The sequence below is a fragment of the Pleurodeles waltl genome, chromosome 2_2 (assembly GCF_031143425.1).
Source record: "Pleurodeles waltl isolate 20211129_DDA chromosome 2_2, aPleWal1.hap1.20221129, whole genome shotgun sequence".
NCBI classification, from domain to species: domain Eukaryota; kingdom Metazoa; phylum Chordata; class Amphibia; order Caudata; family Salamandridae; genus Pleurodeles; species Pleurodeles waltl.
The window spans coordinates 501584928-501606760 of NC_090439.1; the positions used below are offsets into that span (position 1 = coordinate 501584928).

Sequence of the window (21833 nt, forward strand, 5' to 3'; positions counted from 1 at the left end):
AATCCAGGGGATATGAGTCTTATGAGCCAGCAGTGTTAATAGTGCAGTCCAAAAATCATCTTGAGTGGTGTTAGGAGCATATAAGCTCCCTATTAATACGGGTAAGCCTTTAAGGCGACCATCAAGTGGGAGATACCGCCCTTCTTTGCCTAATATAACTTCGGAGGATTGTAAAGGATCCCTGGTCATATCCATATAGTAGCACCCCTGGCAAATACGGAACCTGTGGTAGCATAAGCAGACCCACACCATTGCTTCTGGAGGCGGGGCAGTTCTGTGGATGTAGTATGTGTCGCTTGTAAAAAGGATATGTGTGTCTGATGCCGCTTGAGATAGGAATAGATAGAATATTGCTTGCATGCTGTGTGCATGCCCCTAATGTTGAACGTGAGGAATCTAGCTGAAGTCAGTTGCACCATTGTGGGTGTGGGGGGGGGGGGGAGTGGTACAGGGGCTAAGGGAGAAGGCACAGACTCTGTCAAGCAATTGTGATTAGTGCCTCGTGTCCGTAGCATCAGGACTGTACTAAGAGCATCCAGGGTTTGAGTTGGGGGGAGGAGATGCCAGGTGGGGGTGGGTATAAAACAAGGAACTTGAAGAGCCTACAGTAACTGCAGTATGCCCAAACTGGGTGTCTATAATAACCAGTCGTAGTGAGTGGGAGGTGGCCATGGCAGTAGCTGCAGAGGGGTGTGACGTGAACCACCCTGTGCGTGTCAGTGCAGTCATCATGGGCCCGGCAACTTGAGCACGTTGTAGGTATGAAAAAGGAGCTGCTGAGCTGGCATTGGTGAGGGGTGTACATATGCTTACGAAACCTCAAGGTGTGTAAAATGAAGGAAGACCTAAGAAGGTAATCATATATTGTTTTTTGCTGTTTGGGGTGTCACCAATTGGGGGGTAACTTGGTAATGTATTCTGTGTGGAAGCAGAAGAGCCAGAGTCTCCATCTGAGGAAAAGATGTGAGGGTCATTGTCCAAGTCTGATGGGCTGACCTCCAATCCCAAGTGCGCCGCAGCGTGGAGGGTCTGTCTGTGGTCTTCAAGTATTTGCAGCAACGCTGGTGCTATCAGAGAAGTTGACCTCAGAAAGGAAGGAGCTCTTAACGAGAATGGGACTGCCGCTTCCACTGTGGTCTGGGTGGCTTGGCAGTTTCACTGTTGTTGCGCTGCAAGGTGGTATCTGGGTGAATATCTGTCCAGTCCCATGCTTCTTTAGGGTCTTTAAAGAAATGGGGTTCACCCTGATGTAGGGTCTTGAATCTTTCTGAAAATGGTTAGATGTACTGGACCCCCATCTGCCTGAGATGTTTCTTAACCTCTAGGAAGGTAGCGTACTGGTGTTGAACTGCCAGCGTATAATCAGGGAAAAGCATGACATGCTCTAGCTGTAAGGGACCGTGAATTCTGGGCTCCGTAGAATGGCATCTTTGGCCTGAAAATGAAGCAACTGTGCTAGCATAGGATAAGGTTGTGCATCCCGGTGAGAGGCGATGTGCCAGGACTCGCGTGCCCTCTCCAAAGAGAAGGCAATAAGGTCGGAAGCAGGAACGAAGGAGTGGAACCATGTGTCCAGGAATGAGAGGGGGTCAGTTCCCTCAACCCCTTTAGGCAGGCCAAGGATGCAAACATTGCTTCTATGGGAGCGACCCTCTGCATCGTTGGATTGTTTCTCTAGTTAGTGAACCTGTTCCTGCAGTTCCTGGACAACAGATTGATTGTCCACTGCTTGATTTTGAAGTGTTGCCAAAGTCTTCTCGCCGTCCATCACTTTGTCAGCCAGCTTCCGGTCGTCATCCTTGAGAAAGCTCAGTTCCATGACTAGGGATCCCAAAGCTGTCTCCATTGATTTCTGAGAGCTTTCAATAGCTGCTAAGACTTGATATAGTTTATCCTGTGTAAGTGCTGAGTGTTCACCAGGTGCCTCCCACAGAGAGTGTCAGGCACAGTGAAGGGAGCATCTAGCTGGACCAGCTTCATGGCAGATGCGGTGGTCTTCCGGCTGCCCATTATTAGATGTGTAAGTAGGCTGATCCTAAGCCACCCAGGCGAGTACAGGGGTTTAGCACCAAGTTCGTGGGGCACGAGGCCCTACCAATAACACAACAGTAGAAATGAGGGCCACGGAAGGTCCACACTCCCGCAGATGAGCGGTTTTTCATCCACTCCCCCACAAGTACCTCAATGAGACCGGGTGACTCAGACCACAGCCTTAACAAAGTAAACAGAACAACCCCCTCCCACCCAGTCAACCCCAGGTAAACACATGCTAACTGTTTGACAGCATGTGTGCCCTTTGACCCTCCTACGACAGAGTAAGTCTCAATTTTCCCTACAACTTAGGAAGTGAGTGTTCAACTCTAGAAACTATACGCAGGGAGAGCCTATTCCACGTGGGCCTCAAGACCTCACAACCAGTCAATTCCCCTCATAGGGGACACCCCCAACTGCCCTATGCCTCATAGCTCCTTATAATGAAAGTATAGTGTGTCAGCAAGCCACGCATATTCCCCACCCTCAGATGATCTGAAGTGAGCAGATCTAGAATGATGCAGCTGCATCTCGCTTTATCATGTGTAGCTCTCCACTTGTTTACCTTGCCCCATTTACTCATCAACTGTCAGACAATCAGTATTTACATTTCATTTTTCCTCTAGCACTACTCTGCATCCTCCTTTTCCTCCAGAGATGAGCCAGAGGCAGTATCCCAATTTGAAGTAATGTCCTCCTTAGTCTTCAGGGTGCCATCATACTGCTCCGTTGATTCCCCAGGATGGTATTTCAGGAGTCCCAGTTGTCTCTTGCCGCCCACACCGTCCTTTTTGCCCTGTGAATGTCACTGAGAGTCTCCCTAGGTCCTGATGCAGCACATTGTCCCAACGTTTCTGCCATGATCAGACGTCCTGAGGTTGGTCAAAGAAGTGGGTCTTATCCTGTGGCAGAACTCCGAGGCGAGCAGGGTATAGTAGCACATACAGCAAATTCAGAGTGTGCAACGATTGTTTCATGTCCATGGAGGTCTTTCTCTTAGTTTGGACCTTCCTGGTGTAGTCTGGGTAAATTGCAATCCCATGGTTCTGGAAGTGAACATGGCCTGCCTCTCTGGCCACCTTACAGATTATATTTTGGTCCTTGTAGTTGAATATCATTGCTATGAGACCCCTGGGAGGAGCCCTGGGGGGACTGATCCTTAGGGCCCTCGGCACGCACTCCACAGCAAACATTGTTGACAGGCTTGGTGGTGTCAGAGTGGCAAGGATTTACTCCTCCAAGATTGGAGCATTCATTTCCCTCCAGGAAGCTCAACAGTCACGGATTGTTGCATTGTGAGCATCCCTCCACGTTCTTCACTCTGCCCTCCAGTATCTTGGATGTCGCAGTCATTCTAGACATTTGCTCTTTAAGCATTTTTAGCTCAGCATGTAGGTAGTCTATGGAGTGTTCAGCTACCTGGACAGTTTTAACTACATTCTGGATATCCGTGTGGACCAAATTAACCTCAGTAGAGACAGTGTCTAGTTTTTTTTACAGTGCATTTCGAGATCCATGTATAGCTGCTAGTAATTCCGGTCTAGTGGGCTTCTCTACTAGTCTCCCTGCTCGTCAGCTGGCCTGGCACTCATTTGTCTGGTGGGTCTCGGGGTTGTGCTCTGCATGTCCAGAGTAATGGTATTGCCCTGTGGAGCCCTGGTGGACTTATCTTTTCACCTCTTCATATTAATACCACTCCACTGCCAGTCAATTACCCTACTCTTCAAGGCGTGTCATCACAGTTATTCTTAGATTCTTTCCACCAGAGGTCGGGGCACCAACCCAAGAGGTCCTTAAGGTGCTTATCACTGTGGTCCTGAGGAGTGCTGCCTGTCCCCACCCAGAGCCAGCAATCCAGGCCCAGTACAGAGGACACGTGGCCAGACTCTTCTGTGCGTCCTGTATCATTTAGTCTCACATGATATCCTACATGCGTTAGAAGGATGACAAGAGCTGAGCCCATTACCCCCTACCCAGCCTTTGGGGTACTAGGATGTCTGTCAAGACCTCCAGTATAAGCTGTGTGCAGGAGGCTGTTCCACTGCCATCGTCTGCTGTTCTTCTTACAGGTGTCCCCCTGTTAAAGGTGCACTCTCAGGATGCAGGTGTAGGTGATGTCATGGGCTAGCGCGCATTGCGACTCACCACTCTCAGAAGTCCACTTAGCAGGCTCACGAGGCTTAAAGTATATCAGGTGCCTCTTTAGGAAGAGAGCACCCTGGTTCATTGTCTGGTCGACCTCCGAACAGGTCCCAGCATGCTTCAGGTGGCATCAGGGTCTCCTGATTCAGAGGCATGTACTTTATGCCCTCACAGGGCTCAGTGTCTGTGGGGTCTGAGATCCATGGAAGCATGGCTACCTACGAGACTCCAGTCACAGCGTCTCCTCCCCATGCCAGTGCGGCTGCTCCAGGCCCTGGCTCAGGAACGATGCATGCGTCTCGCGCCCACAAAGCTCACTGCTGAAACTCTTCAGTTGTTTTCCTGGGAACGGGTAACGGCAGCCCTCTCTTTACCCAGCTCTGGCCCCAGTGGTGCAAGGAGAAGCCGGCACAGCGCCCTCCTCGGAATGGCCGGCTTCTAGATCCAGACCCAGGCACTGCCCCCAGGCCCTGCCTCCAGTAATGCCGTTGGCGGTCTGAGGCGGCGTTTGTCTCTTCTGTTTTACCCCCGGAAAGTAGTGGCACAATTATCATTTGGGGTGATTGCTGACAGCGTTCGTGGCTTCGATGATCAATTTAGGGGCATGATTATAAAGAATTATTATGTGTGGCAGCGCAGCTTGCGATCAACCATCTTGCATGGACACCCCCCCCCGCACCCCCTCACCACAGCGTCTCTCATAATAAACATGAACGTCCTTTGTGCTGCTAATAGTGGGTAGCTATTTGGATGAACCGGCAGAAAATGAAATGCTAATTTGATGTGGGCTTTCACCAGGCACATCCTCACACCGTTACCTTGCACCGATTGCTCTGGTTAATCAAACAATTATCATGCCACAGAGCAGTCATCCCTATCAATAAAGGACTACATTTACTTACCTTCTGGGTAGGGGAGGGTGTGCATCATGTTGAACAGACCCAAGGGTGACACTCTGAAACTCTTCCACAGAGGAAACTGAAAATGGCTTGAAACTCTTCTCACAACCACTGCCTAATCAACTGGTTTTACTTTAAAACTAATGGCTACATTTTACTCAATTTAAGATTAGGTGCTAACAATTCATGAACTTCCCCATATGTGGAGTAGTGAAACCTTATTCAACACCCCTGCTCAAAAAAGTTGCATCCTCTTCTCCAACCCCTGCTTAACGCCTGTATTTTAATAGGAAAGGGTAAGCCTTGCTCCAGCGGCATTGCTTTATATTTTCATTGTTTCTGCTGTTGCTTACCTTTAACATAACTGGCACGCTTTGAGCATCCTTCCTTGTCCTCCATTCTGCCCAAAACTGCTGCCGGTCTCTGCTGGGATTGTGTCCTTGATGGGCCCTCTCACCAACTGCAGCATTTGTGGAAGAATTTTCAAGCTGCTCTGTCATAGCAACAACCCTGATCATACTGTCAGCAGTTCCCCTTTCCCTGCCCCACTCCTTGCAATTTTCTATTTGCCCCCCTCCCCCTTGCTGGGAACTGAATGGAAAGGGAGATACAATGTAAAGGGTCTGATGTTCCTTTCCCTTGCACCTATCCAGAAATCAGCAAGTCTCCTCATGCATCTACATTTTGGATACTCCTCCTTGTACCTTCTGAGTTGCTCATAGGAGGACCATGCATCACTATTTCTAATACAATCATACAACTGTCAAAGACATTCTCCTTACATCAGGATTCCCGATGTCATATGTGACCTCTCCTGCCACAAAAAGTGCATCACTGAAGCCAGTACTGATACACATTTCACATACATTCTGTGTACTTGTTTTTGTTACCCAGATCTATCCATACGACTATGCCCCTTCCTTGCAACAGTGCAAAACACAGGTCCTTTTCATACTTCTTGGAAACATGCACTGCTGTGTCTACCTACCATCCCTACTCAACCACCGTAGCCTCCACCTTACAGCTGCTGCCACATTAAAATTCCACAACTTTACGCAAGTGACCTGACTTTGGTATCTTCACCTTCCCAGACCCCTCCTCGCACATGCTTACTGCTATTTTTGTGCTGCCCTCACACTTATTGCCTGCTTTAGCTTCCCCATTACCCAACAAGCCCAGAATCCTGTCAAATCATACCCTTCTTTATCTTTAGTGGTAACGCAGCTCCACTTCCCCACCGGATCATCCCTATGACTCAAACCTTTTGCCCATCAACTTTTCCCTATTTCGACTTCTTCTTTCTCTTTGCCAGCACCCCCTGCTACATATTGCCGCTACTCCTGCTTCCACTGCATTTTTTTGCCTCCACACACATTCTTTTCCAGCCTCTCCCTTATTTTCTTTTTCCTCCTCCTCCTTTAATGTTCTCATTGATATCTTCCTTGACCTTAGTGCTCTGAGCTGTTTGCTACTGGACAACCACCTTTCCTCTCCACCAAAGCCATCACCTTTCCATCTCCCACCCTTATGTTGTCACCTCTTTAGCTTCTGTCTTCCCTCTCACCGTTGCCTCCCCTTTCACTGCCTGGTTATTCAGCATACCCTGTGCCCAATCCTGCATCCTGTGCCCTACCCTTACCACTGGCTTTTTCTACACATACCCATCTTTTGCCTTCCTGTTGTCATCTCCTTCCTGCTTTTATCCCTCTTTGCACTCATGTATCCCCTTCTCCTACCTGGCTCCCAACCCACTGTACTCCTTCTTGCCCTCACTTCTCTCTGATAGCATCCACCTCCCCTTTGTCCCACTGGCTCTGCCCCCCCTTCATTCATCCTTAAACCATCACCCCCCATCTTTTTCTGTCTTCCAAGTATGACTTCTAATCCTTCCATGGTGGTCCAATTGTAATTGCTCCTCCCCTTACAATTCTTGAACCTAGCCACTACTCTGTAGCCCACTTCCTTACAAAGCTTGGCCAACCTCCAAAAGGCCCATTTAAGAAACTTCAGTCCTCATTTACAAAGCCCTAGCGGCACACTGCGCCATTGGACCATAAGTGTTTTTGACACTCCAGTGGCACAGTGTGCCAGCCCATATTAACAAGGCCAGACAAAGCCACCATGCGAGGCTTTTCAGGGCCTTGTAAATATGGAGCCCTTTTACGCTTAACACTGCATGAAAGGGGTATTTCATGGTTGTTGCTTGGGGTGTTCCCACGCAACACGCATGGAACCTGAAAGAATCTGACACATTTGCAGATTACAAGTCTGGGAATGTGTCAGATTCCTACGCCACCTCAGGGGTGGAGTAAGAATGATGCAGTGGGTAGATATATCTTTATTGCTCCCTGATTTTCCTCTTTCTTTGTGTGCTGCATTCTGCAGCACACAAAGAAAGAGGAAAACATCTCTTGATTGTTTGTGTGCAGGAAGGTGCCTCATCCTGCACAAAAACAATCATCCCCACAATACAGGCACCATTGCACCATTGTGCAAGGGTGCCTGCATTGGTGCTAGGCAGCAATTTGTGCAGCAGCAGAGTGGGAGAGGACAGAAATGCACCAAATCTTGTAGATACAGCGCATTAGATACAAATCTTGTACCTTACAGCGCTCCTGCCCTTTCCCGGTGGCAGGAGCAGCGCTGCAAGGTACTTGCTGCACCACCCTCCCCCATGGGCCTCGTAAATGAGGCCCTTCCTCTGCTGCTGAAAACACTCTCAACCTTTACCTTTTGTGGTTTAGAGGCCCTTACAGTGTCCGTGATCTAAGCATGCTGATTCCTGTTCACTTTCACTGCTTTCCCTCCCCCAACCACCTACTCCTTCAATTATCATCTGGTCCCAGAGGATCTTATGCACCCAGTCTTTTAGCTTGCCACTCCATTTGAGCAAGTAGAGAGCCTTCTGTCTTTTGTTCCTCATTGTCATGCACTTCTTTGTATCAGTGTGTAGCTCTCTAAGTGCCAGGAGGCAAAAGGCCTTTCATCACAAGCTGTTAGATGTTCTTGGCAATATAAGTATCATCAATAAAATAGATGAATTTAAAGAGTCTTTCTAAACACAGTATGGTTCTTTGCTTTGTGCAGGCCTAGACAGATTTCATTCCACATAGAGGAAACAACAAAAAAGAAGTAACATTTTCCTCTACAGACCCGTCCAGAAAGCCTTTCTGAATCAGCAGACCAAGCCAAAATGAAAGGATCACTTAGACTTGGAAGCAAACACATAGCCAGCATGGGGCCTGTTTCAGAGTATGCTCTTTGGGCAAAGCAGAGCACCTTATAATCGATCCATCTAGAAACTGAGGCCAGTGCAGCTTAACACAAGCCTCGGAGAACCTATCAAATTGCCTGAAATTCATGACAGGTCATGCTGCCAGATTCTGAACACCCTGAAGCTCCTAAATGGCTGATTCAGGAATACTTATGTAGCAAGCAGTGGCATAGTTCACATCTCGAAGTGATGGTAGCATTAACTAAACAGGCTTTCAGGTGGCAGGGTTTCAAAAGAAGGCTTTTCTTCTAGATCATCATTTAGAGGTTGCAGGATTACACAACTGCAATAGTAGGATATAGCAGGTGGAAACAACACTGTCTTAATCTTCTCTGCCGCAATTCAAAGCAGTCAAAAGGGCAGTGTCAGTGCCTAAACTAGGCCTTAAACTCATCTGGCTAGTAACTGGTGCTCTTTAAGATGTTTAGAAAGCTGGTGAGTCAAAATGTCTCACCAATTCTGGTGACGTCTGGCAAAAGAAAGATGAACCTATAGTTAGCTTCTGTCCTGGGGCCCAAGTTCGACTTCTTCAAAGGGGGGTCAATGACCCTTTTCTTCCATCCACTGGATACAGGAGTTAAGGATGGAGGAAAGAGGAAGCGTTTAAGATGGTTTGCAAGAAGGAAAACATTATTTTTTCTTCCATAATCATTGGGAGAACTGTGAGAGGACTGACAAAGAAGGGAAAGGGCTTATAATCATTCTCCATAGTACAAGATGAAATCAAAAGCTGGGCGATACAGTCACAATGGCTTTGGTCTTCTCACAGAAAAAGCTGTCAGATTGTCACAAACAACTTGGGAGAGGAAACAGTCATTTTGACACAGGATAGATTAGTGAGATTGGAAAATGCATGGAAAATAGTCCTAGAGGAGTTGGAGGTCCTGGAAATAGAATTTGAAATAAAAGAGGTCTTAATAGCAATAAGAAAAATTTGCATACATGGGGTGTTGACATTTATATGGTGCTTTAAAGTCTGATGTGTGTGTCTAGATACAAGTTTGTTTTTCTAAATGCAAATGTGTATGTTGTATTTTACCAACAAACGTAGAGTTTCAGCCCTGGTTCGATTCCTCCCGACCTCAACTGGACATGCCAAAACTATTTACACCCTCTCAAACTCTCTAAAGAACGATGATTTGCAGTTTATCAGGCAATTTCTGGTGTTTTCCTAGCACCACTTACCACATGCAGGCAGGCTCCATCCACCAGGAGCGAAGACCCAGGGAAAACTAAGGGCCTCATTTTGAGTTTGGTGGACCAGGAGCACTACCATAACTCTATGGTGCTTCTGCTCCACCAAACTCAATATTCACTCACTCTCTTCAGAGTTGGTGGAAGAGCCATATTTACACTAGTGGAGCCTCCGTTGGGTCTGCTAGTGTAAACCTCTGACTTGGCGGCCCATATGCCTAAGTCACAACAATGTTCTTTCCATGCTATTGAGAGCGGAGCTACCATAATTATTTTTCCCTGGCTAGTGGATACAAGCAGGGAAAGCGTAGAATGCCTTCACACGCAGGGAGAAAGCTTCCTGCACGTCAGACTATATGTGTTTTGTATTGAGAAGACAAACCCCTAATTTGAAAGTTCCCTTTTCTCAATACAAAGAAGTTTGTCGATTGTATACTTTAAAATGGTGCCTGCTCAGCAAACCAGCAGTGCTCTGAAGGAAGTGCTGTGGTGGCAGCTGCCCTCACAGCAGATAACTCCCAGCCACAAAGGTGGGGAGTATCTAAATAGGGTAGGCAGTCATCTGCCTGAATAGCAGAAGCCTTGGGCGTATCTCTTATGCCCGACCTGCTGATTGTCCACCATGTTCTAAGTGTCCCCCTAAGCATGGTTTGCAGGGTTATAGTGGGCAGGGCATTTAACATGTCAAGCAATTCTGGTTGTTTTGTGTGTATCTGTGGATGATCTTGATTATCTATTTAGCTATCTTCTAAGATGTTATTGTTATTCAGATGTTATTGTACTGAAAAGTAGAGACAGAGCTGGTGACTGCAGGAATATGAACTAAATAGATGAGTCCCATCAGTGTCCACACACATACATATACACACACACACACACACACACACACACACACCCCTCTCACCCTTCTACCAACATCTGATCCCTGCTCTGTTTATAATATGTAATTGTATTATCATGGCATAGACAGAGATAGAGATTTCTTAGAGGCTCTGAACTTACAGTAAATAGAGAAATGGGCATGCTAGATGGGCTTGGTGACCCAAAACAGAATAAAATATTGCACGCTATGTACCTGTTTGTCTATTATCATAATAGAAGCACAAAGACAGATTTGGAGAGCAAGACCATGGTTCCAAGTTATGTGGAATTCAGGTGATTGGGCACCTAGTAATTACTGCTTTCTTACCATCAAGTACCAACTGTGAGATCAGTGTACGCCAAAGCTCTCAGTTCAAGATAATGTCATTTTACCTTTATAACTAATTTCTTAATCAGTGCTGAAGGACATGGCCAATATAAGTGCAGGTAAGGTAATTTTACAAATTCAACAAAATGCCAGCCTTGATGAGCTCAAGATACTTTAGAGACCGTTGCAAGTCCTCTGATTAAAGTATTTCTTATTCATGTTTCTGTGGTTCCCAATGAATAAATCTAGCACTGCACGTCACTTGTACGTTTCAGTATCATTCTTATGCCTGTTCTTTTTTCTCGTTTGCAGAATGGCGCTGGGCTCGCAGACATGCAGGTAACTAAACAGGATCTCCTTGTCCAACCAAGTCCAGGCACATAACTTTCAACATCCCACTTTTCTGTCCGTGTGCTTTGTAATCGGGCGACTAAAAATGAGAACTTGCTAAAGCGTGCTTCATGATATTGCATTTGTTATTACAGCAGCCACAATGTGTGAGTAAGGTCCACTGATACTCATTTGTGTGATGAATATGAACCATTTCAATTTTTTTCAGAGATGACTAGAAAGAGAATCTTTAGCTTTAGGGGAATCCTTCACTAATGACATCTACATGTTTTCTCAACAGCACATTTGTAAGGGCAGGGGCGTCTGCTAGGGTCATTGAGATATAATTTCTCAAATTTCATTCGATTTGTTATTATTTTAATGCTATCCTGTGTGCCTTTGATTAACGGCCATTGCTTTGGGTTTACATAGAGGTAGTTTTACTACCAATATGGATCCTTTATTTGCCCAGCATCATTTATCTTGAAATACATCTCACTGAGGTCGAGGACTCCCTGAAAGTGCTACCTTAGAGTGGGACAGAAAAGCATGCCACAAAAATGTGGGTGATGCTTTCCCGTCCATTATCAATAATGGTGCTCACCTAAGGCTCTTGTAGCGTTAGGAAAGTCGGCGGATTAGTCAAACTGCCATAATGTTTTTGTGCAATTTTCGCAACTAAGTAGCCAGAAAAATAAATACGCCTGCCCCCCTTTGTACCATGTCCCAAATAGCTTCCAGTGATCGAATGATGTAAGCAAGCCCAGCAGTCGTTTTGAAATTCCTCCCCGGAAGGAAATCTGAAGTTCTTGTCTGTCTGTCGTTCTCTGCATTGTTCTTTCTCTTGCATCCTTCTTTCTCTCATCCTCTTTTTGCCTTTCTCCGTCTTGCTTTCCTTCTTTCTTTCCATTCTTCCTGTACTTTTATTCATCCTTCTTTCTTTCTTTTCAGTTACCCTTCTGCTCTCCATCTTTTTAGCCATCCTTCTTTCCTTCCTTTTTCACCTGTCATCTAACACTCCTCTCTATCTGGCCATCCATCCATTCATCCCTTCATACTCATCTCCATCGATCTCTGCATTAGTCCAGCCCTCCATACACCCCACCTCCAACCATCATCCCGCTATCCTCCGCACCCATCCATCCATCCATCCAACCCTTCATACTCATCTCCATTGATCTCTGCATCAATCCAGCCCTCCATCCACCCCACCTCCAGCCATCACCCCGTCCTCCTCCCAATCCATCCATCCATCCATCCATCCCCTCATACTCATCTCCATAGATCTCTGCATCAGTCCAGCCCTCCATACACCCCACCTCCAACCATCATCCCGTCATCCTCCGCACCCATCCATCCATCCATCCAACCCTTCATACTCATCTCCATTGATCTCTGCATCAATCCAGCCCTCCATCCACCCCACCTCCAGCCATAACCCCGTCCTCCTCCCAATCCATCCATCCCCTCATACTCATCTCCATCGATCTCTGCATCAGTCCAGCCCTCCAACCACCCCACCTCCAACTATCACCCCGTCCTCCTCCCCATCCATCCATCCAACCCTTCATACTCATCTCCATCGATCTCTGCATCAATCCAGCCCTCCATGCACCCCACCTCCAGCCATCACCCCGTCCTCCTCCCAATCCATCCATCCCTTCATACTCATCTCCATCGATCTCTGCATCAGTCCAGCCCGCCATCCACCCCACCTTCAACCATCACCCCATCCTCCTCCCAATCCATCCATCCATCCATCCATCCATCAATCCATCTATCCCTGCATTCACCCATCCATTCTCTCTACATCCCTCCTTTTTTGCACCATTCCCTCCTGTCCACTGCAACAGATCATATTTATGAGCCTTTTGAAGTCAAATGTTTCCAAGTCAAAGGATCTGTAAGCAAAACCTGAAGTGTTTCATGTTACCCACAGCTGCCAAGGGACACCCATTCGGGCTCAAACTGCTAAAGTGGTGAGTTAATGACTCCTCTGATGTATTTAAAACACAGAGGCAGCTCCTTTAGTGTCAGATACTCAATGAACACTTTTTTCATTTTCCTACTTCAGCGCACTTTCTAACTCTAGAAACGTCAGCCTGTTTTCTGACTCTTGAGACATGGCCTAGTATTTCCTTTTGTTATCATAGCTTATTTTGTAACTGAAGCCTACTTTCCAACTTTGAACACCAAACCTTTTCTACTGAAAACAAGTTCAGTCGGCACCTAACCTCCAACGCTCCTTTTTGCCACAATGAAACACTGCCTAAAACCCTCTTTTCCACGAAAGTAAACTTGCACCGTTAGACATTTGTTAGCATCTTTGACTAATTGGGCAACTTTTTCTCTATAAGGATCCTAATAAGACCAGAATCTCGAAAAGCCATACCAGATCCAAAACCCAAAGTCACCAAAAGAATAATTGCCAAAGTAGTCGCCATTTAAATGGTCAAGCTTATAGATACTATACTGTAAGCCCTTGCAGAAATTACACCAACCTCACTCTCAGATGACCCGCTACTAGCAAGGTGGATTAAAGGGTGCGCCCTGTGATCATTCCCATCCATTCTCAAGATAATGGACTACTCTCTAATCCGTTCTCTTTATTACTTTTTAAGACAACAAGCCCAAAACCCTTATCTTCAAAAGAAACCATGTGTGAATCTGATAACGTGACTAACCTCAGGTTAGGATCCAAAATACCTTTTTGGAAAAAGTAATTGATACATTTATTGCTACTCACGTTTTAGACTAATCATCTAAGTTCAGTCTCCTGCAGTACAGAACAGAGGTCTCCTCTCTCATTTTACTAGATGAGGCACGGCATATTACTGACAGCGGTGAAGTTTGCCCATGGGTAGCGCTTGACCTTTCAGTATCCTTTGCTACGGTCAACTACAAAATTTTGCCTGAGGTCAGAGGAATAGTATTCCTGTTGTGAACTGGTTTATATTTTACCTGATAGGAAGAAATACATTTGAGCTAATATAATCTTCAGGTTTTTCCATCTTCCCGTGGTCTGTGGAGTGCTTATACACATATAAAGTTTAACACATACATGTGCACAATGTCAGCCATAATCCTGAAGGAGGCTATTGCCCCTTATTTTACATGAGGAGCTTTAAATGAGGCTGGACTCACCCAGTGATAATTTGACAGTAAAATCCATCATAGATAAACAAGGCCATTGGATGGCTGCTTTCTTGCTCAAGCTAAGCCCTGCTAAAAGTAATTTCTACTATTCTGTGCAGCAGAAAATCCACCTGAGATGCAAAAATGGCTGACATTTACTCCTTGAAAAGGCAATTACTAAAATCCTTAGGATTCCCTCTTGACACCCACCTTCATTTCCAAGTCCCCATCTCAAATGTAACAAAGTTGGTGTAGTTTTAACTGCACACACACAAGAAAATAAAAGCTGTGATCCTCTATAAACGATATAAACAGGGTGTACAAGTTGTGAAATTCTCCCATCTACATAGCAGCACCATCTTCCCACCTCTGCTACTGTGCTAAATAATGTGCCCCTCATTACAAGTTCAATGCTAAATTCCGATCCATATGCAAACATGTTTATACAGGGATCAAAATTATGATTTATGTACTAATTGTCACACCCTCACAATTTTTCTCTGAGTAAATTCAGGCAGGTCAAATCTGATGAAACTCATAAGAGGAAAGGGCCCAGAAAAAGTCAAAACATGCAGAATTCAGTGGGTTAAAACGGATTCCTCATGTTATGCCTTGTTTTCCTTTTGAAAAATAGAAATAGGGGGTTCCTGACAATTTTTAAAGAAATTACTGCCTGCTTGGTGGTCATTTCTAAATCTGCTGGACCGTACCTTCGCCAGGGCGACCGAGTAATTTACTGTCACCTTGGTAGAGAAATGGGCAGTCCGCCAGTTTTTAAATCTGTCCCCAAGTCATTCATATTGTGAAAATATTGCATCGTAATGTATCTGTCCCGCACCTGTCCTTATGTCACAACCATTATTACCTTTGCTGTTCTAAATAAACAGACTGTGATTATTACTTTAACAAAGTAATTTTTGTCATTAATCTTTCTTTTTCGAATCGAAAATCTTTAGAGATGTATACTAGGTTGTGTCTTTAGTCATTTCTCACACCTTCATCTCTTAGATATCATGGGCCATTAAACACCCTGGATTTAAAGAAACATGTAACTAAATTAATCCTGACTGGTGTGATCATTGGTCATACATTAGTATCAAAAATATTGTCAATAATGGTTGTTTCTGGAGACAGTCCCTGAAGCCATGTTTATCTCCCCTTTCTCTTACAGCGTAGTGCTTCCTACTGTCAGATTTAGTGGGGAGCTACAACAGATTAGTTTAGTGAACTAAAAAGTATGGCACACACAGTCAGCGACATAAAGTTATGAGAAGTGGTGCAGTAATGTCATAACCTCCATCTTTTCCATCCATGGGACGGAATATGCGTGCAGGGACGACAGATGAAAACATTGCTTCCAGAAGGAGGAAGCTGCTATTTAAAGCAGCTCCCACCTTCTGGGAGAAATGTTGTCTCCCTCAGTACGTGGGGAGCCGGCTAGGACAGCGGGGGCCTTGAGGCTTCCCCCTTGGTCCTGACTTTCTCACTCTCTTCCATCCCATAGTGCGATGGAAGAGAGCGAGAGATTGTCACTGCAGTGGTCTTTCCATGCAATGATTTGAAAGAGTCAAACTAACAAGATGTTTGGTACAATGTTATAGCTACCTAATTCTAGTATTGCTTGACACTGTTTGTTTATTCACTAGTGTTTTGACTGTTAAACCTTCATAGTGATGGAACTTTCACGTTTCTTACCTATCACATGGTGGGGTGAAAGTCATAGGTATGTCTGGTAACAGAATGGTAAGGAGTCACCTGTGGTGTAATGGTTAAGGTCAAATACCTTCACATTGACAGTTGAGGGTTCCAGTCTAGGAGTGTCTGTGATGATTTTCCAACTTTATTTTTTTTAATTGAAAAGTTTAACGTTCATAAAAAAGGTGATCTCACTGTTTTTACTTGACAAATACATTTTTCTTTTCAATTTGACCAGAAATATCTCATTCCAAGTGTATGATTTAATCAAACACTAAAAAAACTCTATTGCACTCCCTGTCACTCTCTTTCTCTCTCTCAATTTATTTTTTCAATCTCTTTCTTCCACTCACACACCCACTCAGTCCCTCACGCGCCCATTCAGATACTCACACACCCACTTACAGACAGAAATCCTCATGCACCCACTTAGACCCACGCGCACACTGACAAACCCACTAAAACACTGATGTACGCGCATTCACACTCAGACACTCTCACAGCAACTCTCACCCTCAGATACACCCTTTCACACCTATTCTCACACTCAGAGACACAGCCTGCGGCCAACTCCTGCCACGCACTGCCAAAGGGTGGTTAGGGGTGTTGGCCGAATTTTTTTTGCATGTCGGGGGCTCTAGTTTTAGTTACTTGCGATAACTCAAACTATAACAGGTGAATTTCTATGGCTCTGTACGTTTAAAATGTGAGCCTAACTATAAGTCCCTGTAACCTTTATTTTTTTTTAAATGAATATATATATATATATATATATATATATATACCATCTACTGAAGAGGTGGCACTCTGGGACGAGGAGTGCTTAAGTAATTTAAATGACAGCACCACAAAAACAGCTGACGTGTTTTGGCTTTCGCCTTCCTCAAACCCACGTCGTTCCCGCACCGAGCTACTTTTAACAATGAAGAAGTAGAAAGGGAGAACAAACTCATACTTCTACCATAGACTTCCCAAGCATGAACATTAAGTACATCATATTTCAATCCAAGCAAGACACTGTACATAACTGATATACAGAAAATAATGTTTTATCTTTCGCACTGATAATATTATTAATCTGAAACCTATCATGAGGATGAAATATATATATATGCAAATTCTGCCCATGTGCGATAATGCTTAATGTTTCAGTCACATCAAAAAGGCTTAGTATAAAACTATAACTTATATACAAAAGGATGATGGAATTTAATTTTTCACCATTACAATATAACTACCCCAGAACGTCAACCAGTGAGACATAAAATACAAATCCTACCCACGGGGGTTATATGCCGTATTTTTAATGTTCCACAAGTACCAGCTCATTCTCAATTACATAATATCAGTCACCTAGCTCAATAGATTTATTAGCATACTTATCTTATCCACAGTGTCAAATATTTGACCTGATCGTTCTGTCAGCATCTTTTTTACCTTTCCATACCTGTGAATTATTTTACGAAATAAGAAAACACAGATAGCCATATAGAGTACCCCAGGCTTTCTTTCAGGTAGTTGAGGAAACCACTATTACCCTGATGTTGATGGGAGCCCCCCCAGGATCTCTTTGTCCACTCTGTTGCATGACCCATACGAGGGAGGTAGTGCCGTACCCAATCCCAACCTGTATTATTGGGTGGCACAACTGCTGGTGATTAACAGATGGGTTTTGCTGAGCATTGAGACCCAGCCCTTATTATGGACAGGAGGGCATTGCCACAACAAGGTTACCTTAGGGCACATTATATTGAGAGAAAGCCCATAGCCGTCAGAACCCCACAGCCATAGTGATCCAGATATGAAAGGATGCAACAAGGGTAATGGGAAGGAAGGGGAAACTTACCCTAGAAATGCCCTTATGGGACTCAGACATACTGTCCAGTCTGAAAACTCTAGAAGGCTTCCAGCAGTGGGACCGATTGGAATCTCCAAGTTTGGTGATCTCTGGAGGAATGAAGGTGTGTTGCTCTTTGAGGAACTCCAAGCACAGTATGAGCTAGCAAAGCCCCAGAGATTTAGAAACCTTGCAAGTGTGGCATGTCATAACTAGCCACACTACACACCTGCAAGACAAAGCAGAACAAACCCCACTAGAATATAGACTACTAGTGGCTCTACTACACCAACATGCTGTCTCACAATTTGACACAGCACTGACTTGGAACTGCTTAAAGCCCATAGACAGGTTAAAAGAAAAGTAGGAACGGGACCTGACCCGGGTGTCATTGAGGAGACTGACTTGGAGGAAGAATGCAAATAACTTAGAGAGGTCACAATCAGAGCCAGATTCCACTTAATACAGCTCAAGCTGCTTTATAGGGCATATTACACAAGGACAAGACTTTATAAAATGAGCAGACTCACCAGTATTAGGTGACAATGTGGCTGTAACCATAAAGATGCCCTGATAAACCCCCTGTGGGAGTGCCCGAGGTTGGTAACCTTTTGGCATACCATCTGTGGATACATGGTGAGGGTGGTGGGGCAAACGATTGAGCTATTAGCACAGGTGATATGCTGAGGACTGCGGGAAGAGCAAACATTGCCTGGTCATTCCCTCCTGTCTAGAAATACAGAGTTATTTTGGTGTCTAGTAGGGACATTACACAGCAATGGGGAAGCGAGTCAACACTCTAGACCTCCCAATGGAGCGTAATATGGATTGGTGTATGCTGGCAGAGAGGGCTGTTTATCAAGCACAAGGATGACCAAAGAAATTTGGCAAGATATAGGGTCTATGGAGGAAGTTACAGGAACAGGAGATAATACTGGGGGCACTCTGCTATCACCTTATGGAAGGACCGCCAGGAATGGGTGTCACTGGCCTATCAAAGTACTAGTTATGTCAAGCCTTCAAAGTAAAGCCTACTGTCAATCCTGAGGTTGGATCCCTGACACAAACAATCCCCCGAGATGCTAAGGTTATATGTAGAGAGTTTACATATGATAATTTGATGTGTATCTTTTGGATAAAAAGAACAACTTAAAAAAAAAGAAAACACAGATATTATTGTAAATATTCAAACAGAAAATTAAAAACAAATTTCTCTGTGGAAGCAGAATTATCTATAATACACATATTCTTATATCCCTTCAAAATATCTGCTGCATCATTTCATAATACAGGTGTTAATTATTCCATAAAATGAATTTCTCCTTTCATTCTCACAAGTGGTCTGCTTGTCCTTCCCTCATGTTCTACCCCTATGGCTCTAAGGTGGTGAGTTCTATGACATATTCTAATCTACAAAGAGCCAGCTCTGTTACACCCTCTTACATTTGGTTATATAGCATAATAATACTGTAACATTCTGGTATCACTATAATGCAGTTAGTGAAAGGGTCTTGCCACTGAATAACTTATATCCTTATAGCTCTGATATGTTCTATAATATGTGTATGTGCTTGGAAGATGGTACTTCCAACATATTTCTTAGGGTAAGGACAACTCAAAATGCAAGCCACATAGCTCAATTTACATGTCAAACTTTTAGTACATTTTCTTTCTTTCCCAGTAACTACTTCCTTATACATACAATATGCTACTCCTGTTTTACAGGCTTTACATGTCTGATATTTACAGAAACATTTGGGTGGTCCTTACCATATAGGTGTGTTATCTTTTGTGGAGAAATGATAAGTTGTTAACTTGTCTCTCAATGATAATCTCTTCCAGTAAGTGACACTAGGCTTTTTGCTCAACTTAAGTGCTTGTTAAAGATGCTCTGTAGTTCCTTATGTTGCTTACTAAATGTTGTAATGAAATATGTGATTTTTCACTTTTATCATTTAAACTGTTACTCAAATAGTAATCTTCCCTCTTCTAATTTGCAACCCTATCTATTACCTGCTATGATTTTGTATCATCGTAACCCCAGGCCCTGGATCTAGTGAGCATTACCTCCTGCTCTTTCTCACATGCCTCAACTGTACTATAGTTTGACTCTCATAAGTTCCTCGTAGGAGATACTTTTCTTCAGAGCTGCAGGGTGTGCATTACCATAGGGCAGTATCCTATTCCCTGCTGTTTGTTTTCTGTACAAGGAAGTCACTAGGGCATTATCTGATATCAATAACTTCTAGTCCAAGTAATCTACTGTTAGGTCTTGACCATGCCTGTAAGTGTGATATTAAGATCGGTCACACTCAGGACCTCAATGAGTTCCTTTGCCAGTTTCTAAGAACCATTCCAAATCAGGAACAAGTCATATTGTAGCCATAACCTCATGTTCTATATACCCAACCAGAGGCTCACACCAGACCACCTGCTCCTCCCACCATCCCACAAATGCATTTTCATAACTGGGGCAAAGCAGGTGCCCATTGTAGCCCTCTGCAGTTGGCTGTACAGTTTGGTATCAAATAACCTTTTAATGTTACTTTGTCTTAGAAGTTATTGTGTAGTCTTTTTCTTTTGATTCTCTACTTCTCCGTCTAGTATTTCCTTCCTATAGAAATAATCTCAGTAAATGTCCACTTCTGTCTATAGATGTTTACCCTTTGGACAAAGCTGAACTTGAAGATGAAATTCAAACTAGAACCAACTAACATTCCCTGAAATTCCACTCCAAATACCACAACTCTGCAGATACTGAGTTACAAACCTGAAAATATTACCTCACTTAAAACAACAGCACATTAGCTCCTGAGGTATTACCTGATGAGAAAATCAAGACCTCAGTCAGGAACCGACAGCACTTGAAACTCTTGCACTACTAACAACAAAACAATAACTTCCTCTAGAGTGCTACAAATCAACAGAAAACCTAGACCACACTAACTCACCAATAAAATGTCCAGCAATTGACTTCCCTGAAAGGAGGAAGTTGCACCATAATTGTTGCAGAGTCCAGAACGAAATAGCACTAAAGTAGGTAACTACAACTTACTGCCACAAAGACTGCTAAGCCAACACTCACATTGTTTTAAAACAATCACGGTAATGTTAGCATGAGGATGAAATTGAGTCCCAGATGTCCGTAATGAGTGACTCATGGCAAAGGATTCAGCAAGAGTTAATGCAAAGGACAATAACTGAAAGAACAATAAGGGCTTGTCCTAGAAATGGGTTTTGAGGACAAGCTTTGGCTCTTACTTTGACGTGCCCTAAGAAGGATCCATCTGAATCATCATGGCATGTGAGTTTGTGAGTACGGAAGCAACATCCCAAGTCACCTTTGAAAAAAATCCAACTAGAACATGTTCTGAGAACATTTAACATAGGGAAGAGTATTTAAAACACTAAAATATACTTCTAATAAAAGAGTTTTTTAGATAAACCATATTTAGTTCTTGACAACTACACAGTACTGGGGTTTTTCACAATGCACTTTTGCTCTATTATATGTCAGCATTAGTGAAAAATTTGCTGGAAATTGTTGGCGTTCATTCTTCATGACACAGAACGAACCAGAAATGAAGTTCGCCATGATTTAAGTCTGCTTGTTTCTGTGGACTGTATTGCCATTCAAAGTTGTAGTTACTCCCTATTGAAACTAACTTTGTAGTTTGGAGGCAATTATAGACAATAAAAAATTAAAATATGAACGATGCTATGTTTACTGATACTCAGGAAACATCTTTTTAATGTTCTTACCTCTTATTTGGAGCTCAAACCCACATGTTAGAAAATAAATCTCTGTTTACAGATACCAGGTTGGAGAGTTTCACCTTATGCCAACAAATATTTTAATAATCGGGCAGTAGAAAGTTATGGTTAATGATCAAGAGTTTGCCATAATGTCCTACTTACTAGTTTTTGTCATCAAATGCTTGGGCTCAGTTTCTAAATGTATACTACTCTCTATTTCATACTTTGTTGATGAAATTTGGAATACATCATAATTTCAACCTTTCAATTATTTAGAAAAATTACACTAATCAAAATGACATGATAGTTTTACATCTTATATTAGTCAAACATTTTAGAGCTTATGTAGCT

At 43.8% G+C, this 21833-nt stretch overlaps 1 protein-coding gene across 1 annotated transcript in view; it reads left to right on the plus strand.

Moving 5' to 3' along the window:
• The window catches only part of LOC138282435 (E3 ubiquitin-protein ligase TRIM39-like), a 105089-nt gene that overhangs the window by 54454 nt on the left and 28802 nt on the right, over positions 1-21833 (plus strand). Inside the window, exon 6 of the mRNA XM_069220001.1 lies at positions 11042-11068. Within this exon, the coding sequence (XP_069076102.1) occupies positions 11042-11068 (27 nt within the window). The remainder of the gene's footprint in view (positions 1-11041; positions 11069-21833) is intronic.